General features: G+C 40.1%; 1 protein-coding gene across 3 annotated transcripts in view; it reads right to left on the reverse strand.

Annotated features, from left to right (window-relative positions):
• Positions 1 to 27,821, reverse strand: part of svep1 (sushi, von Willebrand factor type A, EGF and pentraxin domain containing 1) — a 118,082-nt gene that overhangs the window by 38,540 nt on the left and 51,721 nt on the right. For all 3 annotated transcript variants that reach the window (XM_088073940.1, XM_042511964.2, XM_042511963.2), the window contains 7 exons: positions 18,705 to 18,863; positions 16,832 to 17,011; positions 14,152 to 14,331; positions 10,728 to 10,922; positions 6,977 to 7,095; positions 5,713 to 5,842; positions 2,557 to 2,664 (listed from right to left, as the gene is read on the reverse strand). In XM_088073940.1, coding sequence (XP_087930066.1) covers positions 2,557 to 2,664; positions 5,713 to 5,842; positions 6,977 to 7,095; positions 10,728 to 10,922; positions 14,152 to 14,331; positions 16,832 to 17,011; positions 18,705 to 18,863 — 1,071 coding nt within the window. The remainder of the gene's footprint in view (positions 1 to 2,556; positions 2,665 to 5,712; positions 5,843 to 6,976; positions 7,096 to 10,727; positions 10,923 to 14,151; positions 14,332 to 16,831; positions 17,012 to 18,704; positions 18,864 to 27,821) is intronic.

Here is a 27,821-nt window from a genome sequence, read left to right on the forward strand (position 1 = left end):
TGTTGACACAGGAATGGTGCGTCTGGGCATCACACGCAGCAGAAAAAAATCCAGCTGCTGAGACTTGAGATGGAAAAAAGCAATAGTCTGGTTAACTTAAAAAAAATGTGAAGAAAGTGATGCATAGAGCCTTGGGAGAGACGGCGGTGATGAGCGGAGTGTATGAGTGTGTGTGTAAAATACTGACACATGGACTGTGAACAAAAAAACATCTGCACTGAAAGTGTGAGAGGCACGGATGAGGTCCAAACAAAAGGCGAAGGTGGGAAAACTGAGTGATTGACCTTTTGTTTCAACTCCATTAGCAAAGTCATTGGAGCAGGGCTGACACACGTCTGGCCTGCTGGAGTCTGGTGTCTCCCCTTATATATATATAGCCTGCGTGTGTGTGTTTATGTGTGTCTACAGCTATATATAGCACTGGCATCAGGGTGTGGGCCTGGAAAAACAAAACATTGACGTCGAAGCAGCGCTGGGCTGACGTTGTGCGGCCCGAAGCAGCCGCAGCAGCCTGTTATTACAGTGTGTGTGTGTCTGTGTATGTGTGTGTGTGTGTGTGAGATGAGAGTGTGTTTGATGGGGGGGTGCACCTCTGCGAACAGGTGGGGAACAAGCAAGCTGGGTCTCCTTTAAGTGAGAACTTTGAGGCCTGTGTTTGCATCCATGCCACACAAACACATATCTGAGCTCTGTTATTCATGTGTGCAGCCAGAGCCAGTGAATTACATGGGCCTGACTGCGGGCTGGAACCCTGGAGGAGTCTGGTTTGTTGTCTGTCACCACCACGGCTGTTTGGGTACAGCGAGAGCGCCAGGAGAAAGTCAGCCAGCTCTATGATATTTAGTCTATTTGGCAGAGAAGTCTTGATGCGCTCTTTTATAGCAGTATGGGTCTAAAATTGCTGAGCATCATATCTTAAACACAGCGGGGCAGCTGAGGCTGAAAAAAAAAAAAGACTAACAGGTTGCATATTAACCCTTTGAAACCTGACCATAATGGATTGATTTCTTTCTAAAACACTGGAGGGCAATGAGCATCTTCACAAGAAATGGCCCAAAAAAGTAGTAAAAAGTTGTAAGAAAACCACTGCATAATGTACGATTAAGGAAAAAAAAAAGTTAAATTTAGGTTGAATATAGTCATAATATCATGTGAAAAAAAAGTCTTAATACAAGAATGAAGTTGCGGTTTTACAAGAAAAAAGTTGGGATACTATACTACAGAAATAGACATATTGCCAGTATACTATAAAAACAGCTAGAACACAAGTAAACAGACTGTCTGTTACGTGATGTTGAATGCAGGACTTATATTTGTTACAAATACAGAATTGCTATTTAAAAAAAATAAACAATACTGTTTCAATAATGTCAGAAACGCAGGCACTCCTCTGTTTATTAAACTCATTGTAAGTAGTGCACAGCACGCACCACCAGAGCTCAGTCTCCAGTCTCTACTGGTGAAACAGGCAGCTGAACTGAAAGACACCACAACACCTAATGGTGGAGGGTGAAGTTACAGGACTGTAAACAGCCAGCGGCGAGCAACAGTAAAGAGAGACTGAAGGTGAGTAACAGCATGTTTTTTTACCTAAAACTTGATGAATTAAGGATTTATTTCAACAGAACCGAAGCTGGTGATGAGTTTTATATTGTTTCTGTCAAGTTTGAATGAAGTGTATTTTATAAGTTAACAAGGCAATTACGCCTTGTCAGAAAGTTGAATTCAAAAGGTGTACAGTTGTTTTTCTGTTTATTTAGGGAAATTGTTGGTAGACTGGTACTTTTCTTAACATTTTGGGGGTTTCTATTGTTTATTTACAAGTCTAAAAAGCTGAAAGTAAGTTGCGCACTTAGCACCACACACTTATACTGTCATATACTGTATACCCTGGTGAATTTCCAGGAAGGTCTGAGAAATTAGATACCGCTCAGGCTTAATACTGTGCGAATGTCCACTGGATGTGAAAAGGAAACTGCCTGTGGGTGCAGTCCTGCAGTGTCAACTTTAATACCCATTTCTATTGTGTTTTACACTCACTCTGAGAAAAAAATATGATTTGACAAGTAATTCAAAAACATTTAACTCCCGTATGAGTCAAATACTGTGTGCTCGCATAATTATACAAATGAATGTGTAAAAAAATGGATGGAAATAGAGCAAATTCTCACAAAAGAGAGCAAAAACACCTGCTTCCCTTTGCTGCCTCCGCCTGTTTTAACATTAATGACATTAACAGACACTGTAACAACCTCATCTGTCCGCAAGTCCAATTCTCTCTCTATCTCTTAAACACAGACACACAAATGAGGCATTCATGCACAATTACAATCCATCCTCTCACCATTGGACCACATGTCCAGTGTCTCTCGACATTAATCACACACACAGACACACACATAAGCCCTCCACTGATCCCCTTTTTCCAGTCACCCAACGGAAAAGATCCTGTTTAACCATCATCAGCGGAGGACGAGGGTGGAGCCGAGTGGAACAGAGGAGCAAAAGAATAAACCGTCTCCGGAGCTGCCGTCTGAGAACGGCGACCAGACATACCTGAGTTGTCGGAAAACTGCGGCACCTCCCAAACGACAGCCGTCTCCGTGTCTGTGGCCTGGACTGTGGGCGGCGACCTGCACCTGTCAATCACCGGGGGCTCCGTATCTAGAGAGGGATACAAGGTGGTTAATGGTAGGTGTAATGAAAAGATAGCAGTCATTTAACCAGTGGTGGAATGTAACTAAGTACATTCACTTAAGCACTGTACTTAAGTATGAATTTGAGGTACTTGTACTTTACTTTAATATTACTCCACTACATTTCGTAGGGAAATGTACTTTTTATCTCACTATATTTATCTGAACGCTTTAGATTTTTGCATAAAAAACATAAGAAGACCAGTTTAAACAAGTACAGCTGCAATGATAAGTTGATTAATCAATCCGTCAATTAATTGCCAACTGTTCGGATAAACAAAGTCTTTTTCTATTTTTTTTAAGAAAATTCTTGAGGGTGTTTTTTAATGTAATTTTGAGGAGTTTTTAAAAAATAATGTTTAAATTGTGGGGTTAAATTTTGATTGTTTAAATTAATTTTTACTTATTTGTTGCTTTTTTCAAATTTTCTAATAATTATAATTGTTAGGATATTTTTTTCAGTCCATGTGGTTTTTTTCTTCATTTTAATTTTTAATCTAAGTTTTTCAATGTGCTTGTGTGTTTTGTTAAAGATTTTTCTGCATTTGATACTTTTAATTCTTTAAGCAGTTTTTCCTGAATATACTTTCTTACTTCCACTTGTAAAAGAGTATTTTTACAGTAAGGTATTAGTACTTCTACTTAAATGAAGGATCTGAATACACCACTGTACTTAACATTCAAAATGCCAACAAAGTCAAACCAAAAAAGTCGTTTAAGCACACAAACACACTGTTACTCCCAAGACTGGCACAGACTACAACAATAGTGAAGGAGCCCAGTTGGGAGCAGAGTGCTGCTCTGTGATCTGTCAGTGTCAGAGGGCACTGGTTAAACACATGTCTCTAATAAAATACCATAACGTTTCCACCGCCACAATAACATATGGAAATGTTCACAACTACCATGCTTGAGGTTTTTCCCCCTGACTGCTGCGATTATCGAGCGGTCGCCCCTGTTTTTTGCTCTCTGCGGTAACCCTGTTTGGCACCTGCTGGGGGCGGACGGACTCCCTCACTCAATTAAATCGCAGTTTTACACCAAATGACAGAAATAAGCTGCGGCACAGAGGGAAGTGGAAGGAGAGGCTGTCCTGTAATTGAGAGGCTGCTGGTTTGAACCTCACAAAGGTGAGTGTCCTAAAGTTGGAGCTGACTTTTAGAAAATAGTTTGGATTATTTTAAGTGGGGTTATTTGAGGTACTTGGAGAACTGACGCCAATATCTGTGCTCCCTTTAAAGCCACCAAACACTGTTGAAAAAGAGGCAATTATACGTTTTAGAACTCAGGAGATGCTGGTCTACTGCCAACTTATTCACTTGGTTTACTTAAAGGGCCTTTCATGTCTAAAGTTTTGAGCCAAGGTTCACATTTTTTTATATTGTATACACTGATTGAGTTAGTTTTGGTTTCACACTGCAAATAAAGGACTATACATGTACATAACACACTTATGTCCTGTTGTCATCCCCTACATGAGCTGCGTCTGCCTTTGCTTGACACTGATTGGTTTGTAGGCCGGCTCTCCAGTTCGCTGGTACCAACTTTCTCTCATCCTCTCTGAGAAATAAGGCCCGGAGTTTTTGTTAGTTTTTCCACCTGACTTTATAAAGTTGTCTCCTTCTCTTCCCATTCAGCTCATTTTGTAATATCGAGTTGTTCATGGACAAACTAAAACTGGCACTATACAATAACTTACATTTGACAATTTTACTTCTCACATCGCACGTGGCACTGTACTACTCTTATCATTTCCCAAAAGCCTTCCTGTAACTGGGAAGAGCTGAACCATCATTCAGTTTAATTTTGGACTGAGATCACCTCTTTTCATTGCTATTTTGTCACACCACTAATTTTGGTTCAGATCAAACTGGAAAATCCAAAAAAAGTGGATTTAGGCAGCTCCCTTGTTCTGCTCTATGAAATTACTTTTTTTGTCAGTAGAGTCTGGTGACTTTGAAAAGATACATAATGACTTCAGTTCCCTGTCAAAAATGCTCTCTGACGGCAAGATTCAGCAGTGAAAATACTCTAAATATAGTGTTCACTTATAATAATGGTGATTATTAAAGGTATTTAAGCTAAAATGCATTCCCACTCACAGCAGTGCATTGCTTAGCTTCCATGTCCAGCTTAATATAATAATAATGGGGATTATTAAAGGTATTTAAACTAAAATACATTCCCACTCACAGCAGTGCATTGCTTAGCTTCCATGTCCAGCTTGCTTCTCCAAATTGAGGGCATGCCGACCCCGATCTACTGCAGGCAATACACTACCTATGATACAATAAAATCCAAAATACCCCTTGAAGTTGTGCCATGCAAGTGTGTCAACTAATTGTATGAAAGCAAAACTGTGACTTTTAAACCACATTCACTCTGCAACTGATTAAAATGTCCCAATAGACATTTTCTTGCCCTTACATGTGTCACAGCTCAGTTATTTTCTACACAGCATTTCCAATCTGTCACCTTCACTTAGGCTGATGTTCGCTCTCGTCTTCTGAAATACACGTCTGCTGTGGACTAAAGCCAAAGACTTTAAAGACTGAACACATGGTGCTTATTGTCATCGGTTTCTGAAATGTAAGAAATGTTATGCATGCGAAATGCTTCCCTTTCAATCAATGTTTGATGTGGATCACAAGGTATATATTGTGGTTTAGACTGGTACAAGACCCACATGTGACTTGTATTTTAACGCTTCAATTGGAATTTGTCAGCGCTGCCATGGACAAACATATGTTACATCAATCATCTGAAACATATTGTATACAAAAACAGCCCAGCTGTGTGTACTCGAGCCAGAAGGAGACAAAACAAAAGACAAAAAGCCAAAAAGCTAATGTCACATCAGGGAGATGCCTCGCCTTTGTCAGATGTGATGTCTTGATGTCTGCTGTTAATATCTTGTATTCAATCTCAAGTTATTCTAGTGACATAAATCGTAACCGCAGTCCATGTGCTGCATACATTGTTTGGGTCCATGCTGTCATCAGAGGGATGAACTCACCGATGACCGTGACTGTGAAGGAGCAGTTGGCCTGGTTCCCCGAGCGGTCGGTCCCAGTGTAGGTGATGGTCTCCTTTCCAATGGGGAGCAGCTGGGGAGGAGTGTACACTGGCTTCACCTGCACCACCACCTGACGGAGCGACAGACAGTAAAAACGGAGTCACATACAGTACAGTGTCAGAGGGCTCCTGTGTTAGACAGATCACCTTGGCTTGTAACCCACTTAAATGAAGCGGTATGCGCTAATGATCCCTCGTCACAGGTTATTGCTTTTATGTATGTCGTTCCTCAAGGCCACACTGTCTTTGGTGAAAGTGCTTTTAGAGTTTTTGCTCCATCATCTTGGTGTCAGACTCCTTTATCAGCCTGGGGGACTTTAAAACAGGATTAAGGACCTTTAGGACATTGGATGCACATGTATCGTCTCTGAACAAATATACGCTAATTTGTTGCCTGTTGCTTGTGTGAATTTTTAAGCTGTTAGTTTTTAACTTTTACTGTTCTGTTTTTAGTCGACTTGTTCTTGTCTGTCTCTGGCCAGGACTTCGTTGGAAAAGAGATTCTGAATCTCAATGGGACTATTCATGGTTAAATAAAGGTCAAATAAAATAAAATAAAATGTGGAAACAAGAGTGAGTTTTCCTTCTTAATTTTTTCCTTTTGAGGGATTTTTAGGAAACCAAAGAGGTAAACGTAGCCTGAATTTCATAAAAAAAAGTGTTCAGTGCAAATGTTTTGCCCTTGTCATCCCTTTTAATCATAGACCCATCAGATTTATCTTTGGACTCCTTCAGATGCCTCAAACAAACCACTGGCCTAAATCCCTGAGTCACCCAGGTGACTGAGAAGTGAAAACCGGTAAAGTTGATTAATTGTTTAACTCATTTACAAAGAAAGCTTCTGAAATGTTACGATTTGCCAAGTTTTCAACCAGAAAATCTTTTAGAGGAAATTTTGCCCCCTTTTATGTGGATGTCAAATCAGTGAAATGGTGCATGCTTTAACGGAATGAAAAAGCTAAGTTTGCAGCGGCAAAATCTGCTGTTCTTCCTGCATCCAGCACTGTATAATTTAATTTGACTGTGACGTAGCTGAAGGAAGAACTGCAGAAAATTTAGTCTTGCAGTTTTCTTCGCCTGTATTGCAAACAAGCTACGATTTGTTGCAAATGACCCCATGGCTCTCTGTCATTTTGCAAAAATGGTCCCCGACCAAAGCAAGTTGAAAATCCCTGCTGCACACTTTGTATTGTAAAGTATCTAACCTCTTCTCTAGAGTTGTCGGTGGCAGTCGGGACGTTCCAGCTAACGTTGGCGGTGCCGCGACGCTCATCTGTCTCTGCAACTATGTTGGCAGGACACTGGATCCCCGGTGGTTCAGCATCTGAGGAGACAGAGATGGAAAATAACTATACATTAACTGAGACGGGAGATAATCAGACGAGGGACGAGACTGCAAATTCTTTATCTGATTCAAGTTGATTAAATTACATACAGCAAGACTCAAATATTGCAGATGTTCAGCACATCACATCGTGAACGCACTGACCTCAGCCTGCTCCTTGTTATCACTGAGGAAGTGTACGTGTGATGTCATCTGACCTCTTTAATCACAAGACGTCACACGCTCATTATTGGTCATTACTGAATCAAAGAGAGAGTGCGCCGCTGTCATTGCTCCAACAAGACCAAATCCCACTGATGTCACATATATACTGTATGTAACTGTCCCTAATCCCACTGCATCCATTAAAAACATCAGGCCACACTGGTAAAGAGCGGAGGTCAATAGAAACACAAATGAAATGACGTAGGACACGCTTTATGTCATTGTCATAACAGTTCATGGAAAAAGCAGCTTCATCTTGGGTAAATTAAAATAAACACCCACTCTAAACAACACAGTGCCACAGTTGTAACAAGTTTTAAGGGAACGTGCCATTGGCATGCTGAAGTCAGAAATGTCCACCAAAGCTGTTACCTGTAAACTGTCTGCTATGTCGTTTCTGAGAATTTAGCAGTACATCCAACCAACCTCACAGCCATATATAACCACGGCAGGCCAGGACATGCACATCCATCAACACCCCCCTTTTTTAACTCCCCCTTTTTTAAGGCCATTTTCTTGTCACCTTTGACTAATTTCTTGCAATCTGTGGGACTGTTTTTTGAGTTGCTCATTGCCTCCCCCCCCCGTGTCTTTGAAAGAAATCAGACCAATTTGTTCAGGTTTAAAAGGGTAACAAAATAGCTTGTGAAAGTTGTCTCAGCACAGCACAAAGAAAGTTGATATAGGTTTAAAAGGGTTAAAACACCAAAATTTCACACAATTAAACAAGTTAACTGATCTAGACAGCAGTAGAGCAGCAGCTTCAGTGTTTTGTGAGGGAAAATTACTGTTTTTGTTAACAGAGTCTGGCGTTGAAAAGAGCAATATAAGTGCTTCAGTTGTCCATTGGAGAGTGCTGTCTTGACAGTAAGGAAAATCAGTGAAAATATTCTCACTATAGCGTGCGCTTAAACTGATACTGATTTTTTAGGTGGCTTAAATGCTTTGCTGCTGCCTCTGTCCACAGCAGTACATTGCTAAGCTTCTGTGTTAGTATTTCTGACTGCTTCTTCAAACTAGGGGCACACGGACAGACATTACTGTATCTAACACACCGACTATGGATAAGCACCTGATACAGCTCCTCTTAAAAAAATCCAAACTATCCCTTTATCTCCACCTATTTGGCTGGTGGCAACTCACCAGCCACCATGACCCTTGGATGAAATAGCATCGTCCTCTTTCTCACTCTTCATGCAGCATGTTGTAACAATGAGAAACCAGCACAGTTCAGTTCAAATCAGTTCAAGCCTGCAGTAAACCAGTAAAGCCTCCAAGAGCTCAATCTCCCATTGATCCGACAGTGGTCATGCCTGTTGCGTTGTGTAAGAGGGCTGCTCCCATCTGGACCTGATGACCCATCCACTTAGGCATCCATCTCTGCTAAACACTAGCACACTCCGCTCCAATCGGCTCTATTCATCTTCATAACAAGGGAGGGATATTTCACTTCGGGTGTCATCGACATGAAGTGAGAGGCGAAGGGAGCCAGAAGCTCACAAAGAGCACTTTCAACTCCGTAATAACTTTCTTTTTCTTGATCTCCTCAAAATGTGGCATCTATATTGCAGCACTCCATCTTTCTTCTGTGTCATCTTCATTTTCTTTTCAATATCTCGCCCTTTACTTCAGCCCATTTGTGCCTGAGGGGATCAGAAAAAAACTCATCTTCTCTCCACTGGCCCATTATAAAACACCTACAGATGACTCATCCTCCCCTCTCACCTCCCTGTTCGCTCTGCCTCTCCATTCGTTTTCATCTTTATGGCACCTCTTCCTCTCCTTAACGACAGCAGCTCCTTCATTAGCAAACTTTCACCGAGAGGAAATGAGGGGATTGAGGACATGCGGAGGGGAGGCTGGGCAGAGCTGCTCCGCACCACCTGTTTCACCTGCAAGGCATCTGGAGGGCTGCAGCCGATTATAATGATCTCCAGCTCAGTCGGAGCGGAGGGGAGAGACGTGAGAGCTCGGACATGGTATGGTTTGAGTTAGTGACCCGAGGCCTGCTTCAAAACGGGGTTAGCGCCATTCTCACCATTCACAAAGCGGAGGAAAATGCAGAGAGGGGGGGAACAGAGAATGGAAAAAAGTTCTCCCTCCAAGTTTCCTGCTGTTTTCTTTTTATATCTTTCTGTCTCCACAAATTCTGTAGCTTTCCTTTTCTGCTTTAAAAACCCTCTCTTTCTGACTTGAATAAATCCACAAGTGTCTTTCAGCATAAGCCTGTAAAATTAACTGTGGTGTCAGTGAGCTATAATGAACTTACAAACTACCTACGGAGGGAAACCTGGCTGACAGCTACAGTCAAATGAGGCTATAACTATCAATCAAGATGTTTTTTTCCATTTATTTATTGAATTTTTCACAGCAAGAGAACTGAATTGATTGGGTCAAGCTTAGACTGCAGAAAGAAATGTTCAACATTTTCAGATGTATGATTATTTGCTTCCTTGCTGATAGTTACATGCAAAATTTACTTTTTCGTCCACCAGCCAAATGGCAAGTAAGGCTGCACAATTGGAAGGAGCTGCAAGTTTTTGATAAAGGTCAAATTTGTCACAATATCCAGTAAAAATGAAGCATGGTGGTGCTAAAGAGATGCCTCGGTCTATGAAATCATATTCCAGATGCAGGGGAACATGTTTGTTTGTTACAAAAGACCCAAAAAGATTTTTTATGAATTTTCCTTTTTGTGATAATTAAATTAAATAATTATCAGTCTCAATAAAATCACAATATCTGTCAAAACAATCGCAATATCACTTTTACAAATATGAATAAGATGTAAATATACACAGCGAAACACCTCTAGGGGGTTAAACATGACAATTTAGAGGGAATACTTTTGTATGAGTCTATACATTGCTGTAAAAGGATGATCCTGCATAGTGTACCTTTAGGAAAGTATATGCACATTTTTCATTATGATGAACTTTAAAGGTTCAGTTCGTTAGATTTGGGGGATTTATTGGCATCTAGTGGTGAGGACTGCAGATTGCAACCAGCTGAAACGTCTCCTGGTTATAATTCCTTCATTTTTCAGGAGGTTTTTACTGAGAGCAGAATTATCTGCAGAGGTCTCTTCCTCTCCAAAATAAACAGGCCAGTTGACTTAAACCAGCAAAATCACAGAATGAAGCTTTAAAGATAAAAATAGTTTTTATGTTCTAGGTTTTAGACATACCCCAAATAAATTACCAATCTAACTGTTGAGAAATCCGAACCTAAACTCCTGTATCTGACCTACACGTGCCCAAGTCTTGACCTTTGACCTCAATGTATCTCTACACCCTAGAACCAATTTACAGCCGTCACAGCTGACCTCTGACCTTAAGACTGAACAAGTGAAAAGATGAACACACACACACACACACACACACACACACACAGACAGAGTACGTTACCTTTACAGACGGCTTTATAGACATTAGCAGTCCAGTTCCCAGAGCCCATGCACACCGCCTTCCTGTTTCCCTGGAGAGTGTAACCTTGGCGACAGGTGAGGAGGCAGGCGGAGCCCGGCGACGCCACCCTCTTCCCGCAGGCAGGGGGCGACAGCAGGATGTTCTTCAGGGGTGTGATGGGAGGACAGCGCACCTCTGCAGAAGAGAGAGGAAGAAGAAAGAGATAAATATCTGATGCAGTTTAATTTTTTCCTGGAAAAACATCTGCAGAGCAAAACTCATTGTCAAAATGATCAAAAGCACTGTTCCGAACTGCAATTTATTATGCAATGATTAAATTAGGCCTGCTGCAGGAAAAAAAACGAATCTATTGAGTTTTAGAAGATACAGCCTTTGTGAGCAGAAAAGACAAAACAGAAAAAGCAAATAAATCTCTTCCAAGATAATGATTTCCTGTGTTTCCTGAACGCGATAAAATCTTACTTTCAGCGAGCTCCACCATAAATGCCAACAATGAAGCTATTTTCAGAGGCTGTCTATCAAAATCTGGCACAAAAACAACAAACATTTGGTCGGAAATCAACCTAAGAAAGCCCTAACCACAGGACTCCTACACTGGAGGCCTTTTTATGCATTTTTGGGATGCAGGCCAGTGTGGCTTTCACTTGATGATGGATAGATCTCATTCTCTCTCGCTCTCTAACTCCTGTTTCACTGGCTTCAGCTGAAGGAGCTATAAAGGGAGAGCTCACTGAGAGGGAGATTCAACACGGGAGATTTCAATCAGATGAAAATATCTCTGCATCCTCTCGGGGCAGCCGAGGCGATCCTGTTTCACCACAGTGCAAACAAACACTAAAACAAACCGCTCAGCTGCGACGGCATGCCCGCAGAGCCCTGTTAGCTGTGTTAAAGAGGTAACGAGAGTCTGTGACGGACAGTGGTGGAACTAAGTACTTTTACTCAAGTACTGCACTTAAGTATGAATTTGAGGTACTTGTACTTTATTTGAGTATCAACTTTTCATGTTACTTTATACTTTGATGCCACAACATTTTAGAAGGAAATATTGTACTTGTTACTTCACTACATTTATCTGCTTTAGTTATTTCACAAATTAATTTTACATTTTTTAAATAAAAAAGTATGTTTTGTTATAAATTAAGATACCAAACTGCAACAATTATTTGATTAATCGGGTGATTCACAGAAAATGTATTTCCAACTATTTTAATAAACAAGTCTCTTTATATTTTCTTTAATGATTTTGTGTTTTAGGGGAGTTATATTTGTTTGTAATTTGGGTTTTTTTTAAATGTTTTTTCTGTCTCTTTTTTTTAAATAATTTGAGCTTTGGGGTGTTTTTTCAATGTTTATCCTTTTTACTTTTGGAGATTTTTTTATATATATTTTTTTAGCATAGTTATTTAGATATGCATTGGGTACTTTTACTTTTAATACTTTAAGTAAATTTTCTTGCTTTTACTTACTTTTACTTAAGCACCATTTCAATGCAGGACTTTTACTTGTAACAGAGTATTTTCACAGTGGTATTAGTACTTTTACTTAAGTAAAGGATCTGAACATCTTGTCCACGAGTGGTGACGGACAAACAAACAGTCAGAGCAGAGGGGGGAGAGGTGGTAGTTATCGATAAACGGAGAGAGCTTTCCGGAATTTTTTTAAATAGAACAGCTAGCTGGTTGGCTGGAAGTGAGTCAGTGCGGGCCGGAGGTTTGCGGCCACGCACTCTCACACTGTCCCTTTTTTGTGTGTTGGTGAGCCTGACCTGGGCGCTCTCTGTGGCGGGCATGAGTGTGTGCAACTATTTTAACTTAACTATCAGTTCTGAAGTGTGTGGGTAACTCTTTGTGCATGTGTAGTTGTGCTGTGAGAAAGCAGATGTATCTTCCTCTCTTTGCAAATATGCACCATATGTTAAACCACTGTGCATGTATGACTGTATGTTCCCATGTGTGTTTACATATGTGTGTAAAACCACATGTTTTTACATAGAAATACCCAGATCGTGTGTTTTTTCAGAGTCGCTCATTTGATAAATTGTCTTTGTGCTTTTTCAGCTGGACAGGACTCACTCAGCGAAAAAGCTAAACAGATAATATTATGATCTTACAGTTAAATGCAGTCAGGATATAAGAAAGATGTACTGCTGCAGAGATCTATTGTGTGTGTTGGAGTGAACGCAGGGCCGAGTGATTTATCATAGGAAATAATGCAAATTGAATAACCAAATAAAGAAATCTAATTTAACACCACAGACGAGGGAACCGCAAGACTTTGGATGAAGAACTAAACGAAAACAAATAAACTGGTGGTTGAGAAAGACGAATTCCCTCCACGAGGACAGAAGTAAAGTGAATTAAACTGGGATTGAACTGTGACCCAGCGTCTCCTGGGAGATTTCTATGACAATGATGCCAAAATGGCCACATGTGCTATATGTGCTGTGTATATACAGTATATCACAAAAACCTGGTATGAATAAGCTATTAAAGGATTTGTCACCAAAAACAATAAACAGTGCATTGTAAAAATGATTGATAGGTCAAAACAGGTCATGTCTCACTTTACTATACAAGCAAATTAACAGCTACAGTATGTCTCAATGAAGATGCAACTTTGCTTCATTTCCTCTTCAGCTTTCTAAAGTCTTGTTTGGATTAAAAGCAGATTGAATTTAAAAAGTCTAGACAGCAAAAACAAGATTCAAATGTAGATTCAAGCCACATTTTAAGCCACATAAACATTCAAATGTAGATATAACCACATTTAAAGGTGGTTTAAAACGTGATTCCAATCAGATTTCTACAGACTGTTTCAGTCCAGCCACTCAAATAGGATTTCAAATTGTCTTTTGTGTCACTCACAACACGACACATAACAACAAAATCAAATCCAGAGTGGCAGAAATGCAGAGCAGACTCCATGCTGCTACATGTGCATGGATGTACTGTCAGACATGGATACTGGATCCCAGTGGAGGCCGTTCAAGGTATCAAAGTTTCTAGCTTACGGGTTTACATCTGCAGTATGGGGCCCACTTAATATCCACAGTAGTGTTCCTAAAGGAATTTTTTAAAGAAATATTAGACCTCAATTGATCAAAAATTTATAATATAAAGTCGCAATTGAGCTTGTTTGCAGTTTGAGGTCAACAGTTTTACAGACATCTCTTTCATAATGTCGGTCTTTAGGATGCAGGAAGAGAATTACCACAAGGACAAATATACAAATAAAAAAATTACCACACGGCTCATGAAAGTAAGAGCGTGTTCTGGTCTGTTGGCAGATGTTGTAGAGAGTGAAAGAAAAAGCACCTCATGACACCACGAACCAGGTTTTCTCCGTCATAACACAGTAACACACATGGTAAGATAAGAGGTTTGGGATGATGAAAGCTTACCCACACACCGAGGTTGGGGTCCACTCCATTGCGAATTGGCCTGGCAGCTGAGTCTGGAGTCTCCGTCTAGCCTGTAGCCTCGCTCACAGCCCACCTGACACTCGGCCCTGAAGGAGGCGCCGCCATCGTTGCACCTCAGGAAGCCGTGTTGGGGCCGAGAGAGCGGCGGGCAGGAGCGAACTGCGGGTTGAAAAAAATTAACTTGAGAATCCAAACCCACAGAAACAGAAAAACAAATATATATATTGCAATATTTCACTGGATCTATGTCATATCTCATCTGGTTTATTCATTTTTACCTTTTGTTTTCTTATAGTGTAATTAGTAGTGATGCACAATATACAGTAGATCAGGCTGACAAATTACCATTCAATAACACAAAATTTATATTATTGTGTAGTATTCTGATAATGAAATTAAAGCTCATAAATAGTGACAATAATACAAAGCCTGTTAAGTCAGTGAAAGCAGTCTGGCTTTGTATTATTGTCACTATTTATGGAAGGAATGAAATATTACATCAACCCCAAGCCGACTACCGGCCATGTGAAACAGGTGACCATTGTTTTTTTTTTTTTTATCGACTGAAAAAAATCCATATCCTGCATCTCCAGTAATTAGCTGAATATAATTGAAACAGCGACAGAGAAGGAAGCTAATTGGTTTGCTAGAAAGTGTAAAAAAACACTTAAAAAGTTTTAAAGCGAGAGCAGGTGATTTAAAAGCAGCAGACAAGGATGTAAAAACATTTTAAACTTATTTTTATGATTTGTTAGCCAATTTCGACGCCTATAAAAATGTCGCAGTAAACATTTGAAATTGAAAAAATATACTTGTCCCATCTTTGCCAATATGACTAAATTATTTAGAAATGTATTTGAATGCTTAATATGGAGTGTAACTTACAAACACAGGTACTGTATATAAATCACAACAGAAGGAGAAAACATTAAATCAGCTGCAGGAACGTACAGCACTGTTATCATCGTCGTCTACAACTTAGGACATATCATTTAACCCAAAAGTCCCCATGAAATAAAGAAAAAATCTTCACGTCTGCCTGCTCTGAGTTATGCTGAGGTCTAGAGGAGGGTGTGTAGGGTGTTATTTCTCATCACCACCACCCATAGACAGACAGGCGGGTTCAGAGGAGACCCCCTCCCTCAGGGCTTAACTAGCTGGGAGGTCCTACAGTATGTGGCGAAAACTAGACTGAGTGTAACACATACAAGCAGACATATGCACACACACTCAGAAAATATATACCCAAAAGCCACTGCTATAAATCTCCAACACACACCCTTGAATATTCAGGGGCTTGGTATTTCCGTGAGTCACGCTTGTTGCCGTCTTTTGGCAAAAGTGGCATTTTCCTCATTAATCTCTTGACCTCTCAAAATCCCTCTTCCTTTCCGTCTTTCCCCTCTTGAACTCCCACGCGCTCTTGTCTTTTCTTTTTCTCGTACCCTTTCTTCCTTTCAGTCTCTCCTCCGTGAACTCTCGCTCTCGTCTCCTACCTTTCTTCCTCTCAACATCTGGCCTGGCAGCGAGCAGTAGCCTCCCAGTAAATGTTGATTCCATGCTCAGTCTAAACACATATGATCTCAATACACGGCAAGAAATCTTTACACGAGGACGCCACACACAGACTCTCTCTCACTCTCGCTTGTAGTCTGTGCAGCAGATCAGCTCATATCCTTTATGTTCATGTGTCGATTAATTGTGACATAAATGTTTATGAAGCTTTGCAGACATCAGAGAGGCTTTGATGAACGTCTCGTAGTTTAATGAGGATTCATATGAGACGTGTGTGTGTGTGTGTGTGTGTGTGTGTGTAGGAACCTGCTGGGATCAATCAGACGAGCATGCATTGTTTCAGCTTGCATTGTGTGAGTGTAATTACTGTGTAGCTGGGAGCATTATGTTGTCAGACAGTGTATACATTATAGCAGAGAATATAAAGTGTGCATCTGTAAAATCAGATGCACAATGTAAAAAGTAAGTCACTTGAGTAATATTTACTAGGAGGAAATATCTGGCTATAACTGGAGTTGGAACAATGTATATAACAATGCCGTTATACCTTATTTAGACCAGGGTTTGGTTCTGTTCACGTTTGAGCCGATGCCCGTACCTGTACCTGTACCTGAATTCAGTTTTAGGTACTGTACTTTCTCTGACAAAAATGTAATTTTTGAATAAGCTGCAGGGGTAGACAAGAACACACTGGCTGCATGAGCAGTGCGTGATGGCAACTTTGCAAAACTGCAGTGTGTCACCCTTGTGGTGTTCACTTTGGCAGTGCTGTTGATGCTTCTGCAGGGCTGCCTGCTGTATTTCCACAAGTAAATATTCCACTCATTTATGAAGTCTTGCAGCTCCTGCATGTTTTTTATTTTCATTTTATTTTTTCTAACTACTTTTCAGTTCCTAATTCCCTGCAATTTTCAGGACATCGCTTGCCAAGTTGCTCATTGCCTTTTTAGCCTTGTTTTCAAAATGAATCAAACCAATTGCTCAGATTTAAAAGCTTGTGAAAGACGTCCGAACGTAACGCAAGAAACTGATGTCGATGCAGGTTTCAAAGGTTTAACTGAGAAATAAGTGGCACATTATTTGATATTGTAAATGATAGTCATTTCTATCTTATCAAAATACATCAGACCGGCCCCCTCCTCACCTGTGCAGCTGGCAGGTGTCCCTGACCAGGTGCCGTCAGCCTGGCACAGCCTGATGCTGGTTCCCTGGAGGTCAAAATCTGGCTGGCATCGCACACCACAGGCCGCATCGAAATGGTTGTTACATACATTTTGAACAAAGAAGCCGTTTTCTGGAGGAGTCAGTGCTGGACAATACACCACTGTGAGGAGAGGAGAGAATATTTTTGCGAATCATATTGAATTTCATATTGTAGCTAACACAAAAAGACATCCAAAAACAAACACACACACACACACCGAAAGCGTGCTGGGGGAAACACTGACAGTGGAAAGTTGATGTTGCTGACAAAAAGGATAAGAAAGCGCGAAAGCAGAAAATTACAGGTTGTCAAACATCACCTCCCCGATCTACACAGAGGGAGGAAGAGAAAGCACAACGCAGTCCACGAAACTGATGATTAATGAACACTGTTGTTTTCAGATGAACTGCGGTGTGGAAATCACTGGCTCGCCCTTCAAGGAAAGGGAGGGCCACTGACATTTCTGGAAGCAGATTCAGTGTGCTGCAGTACAAACCTCATACTTCTGTGGAATACTGTGTTTCTGTTCCAGCTGATTTGTCTTCATGCATCATGACATTTACAACCCTAACAGTTTACATTATCCTTGTCCAGTCCCCTTATTGATCATAAATGCTTTCCTTTCTTACTTTATGAAATGAGTTTATTCATGTGTTAAAAGCTTTACGTAGTTTGCCCGATCATAACAAACTCATGTGGCCTGAAAATTACACCATTTCCAGCTTGACTGACTGATTTGTTGGGTGATATTAAGAGCTAAAGCATAGATACTCAACTTGCTTTTCCCGGGGGCCACTTTAGCAAAATACCAGGAGGCCAGGGGCCAGTTAAATACACAAACACTAATAATTTAGGAATGCACAATGTTCTATTTTTTGATGATATGCAATATGCTGATATGTTAATCATTTCACCGATAACTGGTACCAATATCAATATATCGTCTTTTTTTCCTACCTACTTTTAGTGATCATCAAGTCTCCTCTGTAGTGGAATTAACATATTTTACATACTCTTATAATGAAGGCCAACCAGGAGATGGAGAAATAAAATACAGTGATTTTCAGTGTACGTAATATTGATTTATTGTGCAAAATTCTGTTCTTTAAAACTTTTAAGTTGTAAAAAAAAAAAAAAGACCCAGTTTGTCTTCCACATGTAATGTATGCTTCGTTATTTAGGTAGTGTATGTTATGAACAAATATAGCTTCTAATTCTCCAAATTGTTTTTTTTGTTTTGTTTTTTTAACAGCATTTACTTATAGTTTTACTCTCAATACTACTGCATCACAATTCATACCATAATACTACTGGTGATATTTAAGTACAGTAATAATCAGATACTTTATGACTAATGCTGCAGAAATATTCAAATAAACTTCTACCAAAGTCACTTTCTGGTAAGATATCTGTACTTATACTCAAGTATGGCTTTCAGGTACTTCATTCATTACTGATTAAAAGCACTACAGGTTAAAGGAAAAATACATATTATTGATTTTGGGGTGAACCTTCTCTTTAATTTATGGTATTTTTCATTGTGTGGTCTGCTAACATTATTTGGTCAACATCACTTTCTTAATGTAGGGGGGAAATTTTGTCGTTAAAAAGCCTTGCATGACAGTCAAAGTAACAAATAAAAAAAGCTTTTATGAGCAGGCATCAAGTTGAATCACTCATCTGCCTTTATAAAACTGACTTTATAAAGGTGTCAAAAGTTATTTTCTGCATGAGCACACAAGCATCCGGGATTAAGAGCCATCAGGTTAAATCTAGTGTAGTTGATTATAGTTAACAGATCAGTTCCTCTCACCTTGGCAGGTCATGCCTATTGGCTGATAGCCCGGCTTGCAGGCGCAGTCATTGATGGAGGTGCTGCCTGGCTGGGAGGTGTGCTGCGAGTCGGGGCAGGACAGGCAAGTGCTCAGGCCTCCCGGAGTTCCCTCTGGTTTATAGGTGCCGGGTGGACACGCTGGAAGGAGGAGAGGAGAGCAGAAACACTGCAGTTAAAATGTCACACACAAAGAAAAATACACAAAGAGACAGATGCATGGAAAGATTGGATGATGGACATGTATAAAAGAAAATTAGGCTGAAATGAAAAACTGTCTAGCTAATGCGAGAAGAGCTAAGAAAAAAATTCTTTGTGACTGAAACTGTAAAACAGATTTATGAGGATACTTTGATCATATTCATGTCTGGACATGTTGTGGCGGAAAATGTGGCAGAAATGACACAATGATCTGGCTAGGTAAAAAAGACAAGTCCAGTTCTTAATTATTCCAAGCAGGGGAAACTGTCATATGGCACCAAACATTTTACTTTTTTTTACAAAGAAATGCAACAATCAAAGAAAGGTTTATGAGCATCTAAAAGCAGTTACGGTCCGCATGTCAGCACACATGGGCTCTATTAGAAAAAGCCTTTTGATCACCTGCACACGCACGCTGACAGACACACAGACATAATAAAACATGTTTCCTATTAGCATCACCTGAGTCCGATCAGAGGACATGCTGTAAAGATGAAACAGCAGAGGTCACACGAAGGTCAACCAACATCCTCTCGTTCGCCATCAATCAGCTTCGTCTCAGTGCATCACAGAGGAGTGAAAACAAACGACTGAATCCATCACGTGGTTTTTATCGGGGTTTAAAGGTTACTTTCACATGGGATTGCTCATAAATGACAGATTCACTGATTAAACCTGTGACTCACTGTAATATTTTCGGTGACGTAATGTAATTAACTGATACCCAGTGATCTCATATGTCTGATATTTTTAGATTAACCCCTTTGAATTAGCTCCAAAATTCAGATTATGCTTATTTGAATTATGTTATTACCAGAGACAACAAGCTCTTATCAGCCATTATACGGGTTGTTTCACACAAGCAATTTTCTGTGCTGGTAATTCCCATAATTCACAGCGATTACTGACGCATTTCGCAGGGAAAAACCTTTATCAGTTGTTCCCCAAAGTCAAAGCAATTTTTTTTTTTTCCTGTGTATCCAAACCACTTTAAAGGAAGCTTCTCAAACAGCACAAACGCATTACAGCCTCCATATCTGTGATGTCTGCTGCTACAAATGATTCACACCAACATCACGTCCACGGTCTTTGAGTTTAAGTTTAGATAAACGTCTCAGGAATTACTAAAAAATGACTTATGTTTGTATGGGATGACAGATGGTAATTAGGAACGCACATTGTGGTTTCCTGGAGCCCAGGGTGGCTTTTCCAGTCTCTAGTTTGGTGTTGTAGTTTGTCACAAGCTGAAAACAGTTTTTTTTTTTTAACAAAAACTTGATAGAGAGCCATGTGAGGCAGTATAATAAGCTACTGCTGAGCTGCTGCTGTTGATGAGTTAGCTATAGCTGTTAAAGGGATAGTTCAGGATTTTTGGGGGCTGTATGAGATACTTATGTATAGTTAGTGTATTACATACAGGAGCAGTCAGCACTCCCAGTTTGTAAAAGACAGGGCACGCACCCCACAGGGGATGATATCAAAACATATTTTTGCCACTTTAAAAAAGGCCGACGTAAAAAAAATCAATATTAGTCTGAGTGGACGCTATATTTAGAGTGTTTTCTCCGCTTTACCTCGCTGTCATGCAGCCTTTTCCTTTGGCACTATATTTCTCATCCGCTGCCAGTCAGCTGTTTTTGGGTAAGAAAGTGCTGTAAGCAGCTGTTTTCACAATCCGACTGAAACGAGACTTCACAAAATTATTAAATGAACTACAGTTGCAATAAAGTTAAATACAGTAGTGACTATTGTATAATAAAGTTTTTAAAAATAAAACTGTATAAAAAAGTTAATTAAAATACTGTTATAATAATACTGCTACAATAAATTGAAATAAAGTCTTGTTATTAAATAAATCAATCAGAACCACTGGTGCTTTTATTTTGAAGTAGCAGATGTTTTTTTTTGCTGTTACCGTGGCATTGATAAACATTGCGGTTTATTCACTGTAGGCTAAAAACAAACGAAATGCTCTTAAGTTCATATAAATACAAAAAAAATAAAAAGTTGAAAGTTTGAACTTGCAATATAGTCATTCTATACACCCCACATGGGCCTTCAACGTATAATAAGAATACCACCCAATGCACATCGTCTTGTGTAGGTTAAACCAGGGTTATACTTTTAAATAAATTGAACAAATTTTGCCTGAGACAAACAAAAAAAAAGTCTTATGACTCCAGACTGCAACCATTGCTTAACTGCTAAACCACAAAATTACATAGAATTAGACCGAATTGTATTACATATGTATCACAAAAAGTGAGTTTGTTAACAGATTACAGTTGGGCGCTGCAGTGTCACTCACGTCATACTCGAGTAAATCCAAATGTTGTTTGCATCAGTTGGAAAAACAAACCGAGAGTATTGACTACAGCAGTTTCCAAATCAAAACAGGCTACGGAGAGAGTTTCAGACAGCTTTGCAGACGGTTTAATTTGGTGTTGTGCTCTTTAAATGAGAAAATCATAAACTCTCTCAACCCACACCCACGCACATCATTTAAACACTTTTCATGAATAAATAAAATATGCAGAAAAACTAGTATCCACGTGGGATTCCTTAAAGACCTTGCAGCAAGACTAGTTATGAGCTTTGCGACTATTCAGTACATAAAAATTATAATATGGCTTTATATTTTAGTCTTTATTGGCATCAGTTTAGAGGTCTCCTGTTTATGACATTAAGTTTAAGTAAACTGTATTAATTACAAGGTGTTCTGTACGGTGGGCGCAACAGAAAATCCACAGTACTAATATTCTTCACAACTCATTTACTGGCCGCTAAGCCAGAGGCCAGGTGTGAATTTCCACTGCTGAACCAATGCCAGCGCCCCCCCCCCCTCTCTTTCAGCTGAAACCCTGCAGCAGGTCAGCCAGAAGATGTTAACCAACTGTAAAGCAAGCACTGGCTGCTGGCTCTAAAATGCACCCAGTAACCCACATCAAACACACACACACACACACACACACACACACACACACACACACACACACACACACACACACACACACACACACACACACACACACACACACACACACACACACACACACACACACAGAGGCAGAGAAGCCATGTGGTATACCTGTTCTGGTGCAGACAGTGCGTCGGCCTGCAGTTTTCATTTGATAACAAAAGCAGCAACGTCTCCGTCATGCGTCCTTTAAACTCAGAGGAGGGATCTTGCATAAGCGGGACCGACAGCTAAAAGTGTCCCCTCTGTTCAAGTCCTCAGGAATCTGTTTTACAGCTTCATTTTAAGGTTTACAGGAAACCTAGTTATTTTTAATGTGAATAATAATTCACCCGGAGCGCGACAGTGGAAACACTGTATCGCAAAAAATATAACATTTCAGTTCCTGGCAGGTTGCATGTGCTGGCAGGTAGAAATGTACACAGACAGATGCATGGTCGCACAAACACACACACCCACACACACAGTTTAGAGGGAGCAGACATGGCTTCTGGCTGCGGGAAACGGGACGGAGGGAGGGATGGACAGGAAGGGATAAATGATGAAAGAACGAGCGGCCATGAATCTGAAATAAAGAGGAAAAGCTGGAAGGTAAATGTGGAGAAATCCGTGTAAATTCCCTTTAAAATGTATCATTGCTCCATAACTCGAGCCAAAAGTCAGACCCCATACTGAAACTAATTGTGTTTGGACCCCGCGCTGGTCTGAGTTACGCGGCAGCCAATCGTCTCGTTTTGGGTCCTGTCTAGTTACCGCCTATGGCTGCGGAGTTAACTCGGCTGCACTGTACCCTTCATTTAGAGAGGAAGTGGACCGTCAGCGGGCCAGATGACCATAAAACAGAAAGAGCCTGCTGTGTCTCGACTGGCTGGAAGCGTATGGAGGGACAGCAGCTGGTCAAAGAGAACTACTGTACGCAGTAATGATCTAAAGAACGGAAAGAGCCAGCGCCGATGATCAGAAGCTATTTGTTTAAAGTTAGAGCAATATTTGAGCAATCCTAATAACTAATAACGAAGCTAAATGATGGATCAAAACATCAAACTTTCCGATTCTTGCAACGTCCTTCTGAAAAGGTTTTTGAAGTAAAAATCTGCAACTTGTGTAGATGCCAGTGTTTAGATACATAGGTTCTATCGTCATTACTCTTAGTTATCTTTTTACTTATAGTACAGCTAGAGTACATGGTTAGTAAAGAAAATATGATTAAGACTGTTATCTAAATTCCTGATTTTTTAATTTAGTCACCGAATTGTATTTACTTGATTTTGTGTTAAAACTTATTTAGGTTTGTATCCAAACAATGCTGTTTTTTTAAAAATTATTATTATTATTGTTATTTTTGTTATTATTGCAATGTATTTATTTATAAATTCTTCTTCATATTAATATAATTATTTATTTATTTATTTGTCTATAATTGATACATATTTGTTTAAGTTTTCCTCTTTACTGAGATTTTGCTATGAGGAATGGGATTTGTGAATGTTTTTTCTATTTATTTTAAATGAACAAAAAAGCCAATAAAAATAATTAAAAATCACCAAAAAAAAACTTAAACTTCAGAGTGAAATATTACTTTAATAAGGCAAGTTGTGAACAGGCCAAATAATCATTTCTGAGAGGAGGAGGGAGAATAGATAAACAGACTTATCAAAGTGGATGTCTGATTTTCCAACAAAGCATTTCTCTTTTATCATTTCTGCAAACTGGCTGCCGCCTCTGACTCCCTCAACCACCGACCTGACGTCAGCTCTGCCTCCCTTTAAAAGGATACGCTTGGCAATGTCCTTTTTGTCAACAAATCCCAGAAAAAGACTGAAATCAATAGCAAATTGATCCTTGCCCGTGTGCAGAAGCCAAAGTTTGATAAATGGGTGATGAATCATCGGTGCCACAGACCTCCACTGTTTTCCAAAAACTATTAAAAGCACAATCTCAAGTCTCAGCATAAAAGCTACCCTGTCACAAATACAGAACTGGGGCTTTTGTTGTTTCGACTTTAAGTTGGGAGCAGAGATCGTAATCTGTTTTAAACTGCCTGCTGAAGGCAGGAATTTCGTGCTCTTTTGCCGTTCTTTATGAAAATCTCAGAATGAGGGAAAAGAGTTCTTCATCTGTAAGCCGGCAGGTTAAGACGTAAGTGTGTCAAAACGACGATTGTGTAAAAAGTTTGAGTTGGCAGAATGGGACAGTGGTGATGTTTTGACAACAAATTATGTGTTCGACCCAATCTTGTGAGATTTAAAAAACAGTTGGCGTTTCTGTAACCAGTGGGAAGGATGTGGAATGAGGGTGGGCGGGATATGTGTATACGGGACATTAGGGAATGAGTTAACAGAACTGGTTTATTTCATATTCTTGTTGTATGCCGTGAACGTCAATCAGAGACCGGTTTACTTTGCCATTTACAGACATGCCCTTGCTCAATGTCCTAACAATGGTTTAAAATCCATAAAAAGATTTGAGAAAGAAAACAAAAAGCAGCTGGCACTAGTTAGCAGCTAACTCAAAGATGAGGAACAGCTACGGAGAATGTCCGCAAATTAGGGAGCAAATGAGGTCCGGCAGCACCCTCGGAGCAGAGGACGAGAGCAGCTGTTATATAACAGAGATGATAAATGATTGCTATTGACATGTTTTGCCATCGTCATTGTTTAGAAAGTGCTGATGATGTGTATATTGCATGTCACACAAGTCGCCAGCGCCGTCGTGTTTCATGTTCCGCCTAGCACATCGCTTTCAGAACGCAGACATCCCAAGCGGCATTATGAAGGGTCTCTGTTGCAACAGTATTATGAGATCTGTGTAAAATTGCCCAATAACTTCCACTAAAATAAGAGTTAACAACTTGTTGTTTTTTGCATCCGAAACATAAAAAGTTAGAATACATGTTCTCAAGATTAAACAGGGAGTCAAAAAGGAAGAGACAACAACAACCTCGAGCACAGGCCAGTTCATCTGTTAAAGTCCTTTTTGCTAATATGAACTAAGTCATTTAAACTGGCAGACATGTTCGGCCCGGGAGCCAAAGTTACTATCACACGAGAATCTCACGAGTCTCCGGGGGGAGGCTGTGTTCGATTAGCCAGGCCTAAAAACAGACTGGGACGGAAACGATGAAAGGAGATCCAGAGGGAGAGAGAGAACATCTGCCTCCTCAGCCACAATCACAAACAGAGAGAGAGGTTTCATCTGAGAGGGACATATTCTGCTTAGTCCAACGAAATCCACAAACACATGCTTTGCAAACACACATGCCTATTCATACAGTCCTCATACACACACTGAACCCCACATGTTATCTTGAACATAAACCCCTTATAATTTATATCAGGGAGAATGGACTTTAAAAAAACTTGATTATACATACAGTATATTCCACTTAAAATAATCTTAAACCACAAAATCGGCAAATTTTGCAAGTCAGCATGGTTTCAAGTAATATTTAACATCTGGTCAGATCTTGTTGACTTATTCTTTAATCACACAGTAGATTCAAACTACAATTTTTCCAATTTTAGACCATTTCATGAAAGTATGGCTGCTTGTATGTCAGCATATTTTTAGATAAAAAATGTTTGTAGAAAAGGTATTATTTGGCTGCTAATAGTGTGGAAACACTGATCTTTTCACAAGGTAAACCTAATACATAAGTCCATTTGAAGAGGCCACTTATGACTAGCTGATAAGTGAAGGTTATAACACAAAAAGGGGGTAAGCTGGTCAAATTAGCAGAAAGATGTGTTGTCTTTGGACACCTTTTTTAACAACTTCATACCACTGTTGTTTTATTGTTTTTCCTATTTTAACTTGCACTCCCTGCACAGCTTAGGTATGCAGGCTTATGGACTATGTTTTGTTGTATAATTGTTTGTGTTATCTTAAATTTAAGTGCTTTTCTTCACCAACTTGGAATGGCCTTCAGAAAGACAGAAACTTAAAGAATTGGTCTCTGCCTGATTTTAAAGCTCCAAATGTGGAGGACATGAAAGCACTGACCAATCAGAGCATTGTGCTGTGCTTTTTCAGAAGGGGGACTCAAAGAGATAGGCGCTAAAAAGCTTTTTCAGACAAAAGGTGAATACAGGTGTTCCAGCACAAACAGCATGAGGAGAATAAAGTGGGTTTTGACCATTAAATAATGTAAGCATGGTCTAGTAAAAACTCCAAATACAAACACATCTGAAAATGAGCATGATGGTCAGTCAAAGAACTTAACCAATCATATGACCAGGTAGTCAATTACCTTATCCTACATCAATCTGCCATTTAAAGCACTCTTCTTTCTACACCCAACAACAGACAACTTTTAGATTTGGGGAAAATAACTGTTGCTGACACAATGAGTAGCTAACATTATGGGAATTATGTGCAAAGCAGACGGTAAATATTTCTTTGTGGTTCTATAATGATCACGATGCCGTGACCCAATTCTGTCTGTCTGTTGTCTTCAAAGCCAAACAACAGAGTCCGTGGAAGTCCAGCATTATTGCGAATGGGCTGCTAAATCTGGACAGAGGCCGGGCCGCTTGTGGTCGAAGGCCCTCTCACACGAGAAATGTTGTTAAGTTGGGCCTTAAATTCCAGGGTATTTCACTGAGAAAACAATGTTCACATGCAAAGACACTTTCCACTCCTAACCGAGACTTCCCTGCACACTTGAGGTGCATAAATAGACAATGGAAATGGACAATTAAAATGTATAGTCTAGCCCAGAAAAACAGACACACGTACACGCCAAGACCTGACAGAGACATGAAGAAACTGTTGCTCAGCTGCATAGACATTAATTCTGAGCCAGCAGACTATATGCATCTCACGCAGAATTCATCTGGACCCCCCCTTCCACCCACCATTCACTTATGGTTGCCTCAGTGACAAGCCACCATAACATGAAAGCACTAGCATCTGTCTACCATTCACAATTACGTTTACATTGCTCCATATGGCAGTTTCCCATGCTTCAAAACTCATGACCTCATGAAGAAGAGTGAAGTTGAGTCTGTGAGGTCCTGTTGTACCAAGACGTGACCATGTGTGTGTAGCATCACCAATGACATATGGCAACGGCAAATTCCTGTACATCAAGTGACTATCACCCCTTGTCACTCCTCATTTTCCCTGCTTGGACCCTGAAATCCCAAAAGGCCAATCTCATGGCTATTCCAAAAACAAAAAATCAATAGGTGGTAGGGTCCTCTCCTACCAAGCACCTCTTCTGAGGAATTGTATGCCTACCCAAATTCAAGAAGCTAGCTAATTTTTTACTGTTTTTTTCATGTTCTACATCATGGACTGATGGCAAAACAACAGAAAGCAGCAAGGAAGCCAGTGAAAAGAGTGTGTCTTGCTTAATAAGTCTCTCTTTCAAACACAGTGCAGAATAACTTCGAACAATGATCGAGCGCTGCTTGGGCGGAGATGGACGGTAATTTCTGGTGGCCTGTCATTACAATGCGCTGGAGTTGGGGAAAAAATTAGTGTGTTGACCTGGTGAGTTGTATTTCCATCACTGCCAATGAAAGCCTACCAGAGCTGGAGCCGATAAATACTTGTGAAGACTGCAGAGTAATTTATCCCAGGACTGAATGCCGCTTGTAACATTGGACCTTGGAGTTTTTTGTGCAGTGGGAAAAGGGCTTTAGAGTGGATCAGTGTCAGACTGAAGATGGAAAAAGAGTGTAACAAGTTCACAGCTCTGGCTGATATCAGGCAAAACACATAGTGAAGGAGTGCCAAACATGATGCACTCTAAATAGGAAAATTCCTCCCTGTTGAAGTGTCCCCGAGCATGACACTGGAACCTTTCCAGCTTTAAAAAAAAAAAAAAAAATACTATTTCAGCTATCTCTTATGAACCAGGAAGCTTTCAGCAGCAGGTTTCAGACTGAAAATCCACTGAGAGAAATCACAGAGCC

The sequence above is a fragment of the Plectropomus leopardus genome, chromosome 23 (genome assembly GCF_026936395.1).
Source record: "Plectropomus leopardus strain MGB_pleo_1.0 chromosome 23, ASM2693639v1, whole genome shotgun sequence".
NCBI classification, from domain to species: Eukaryota; Metazoa; Chordata; class Actinopteri; order Perciformes; family Serranidae; genus Plectropomus; species Plectropomus leopardus.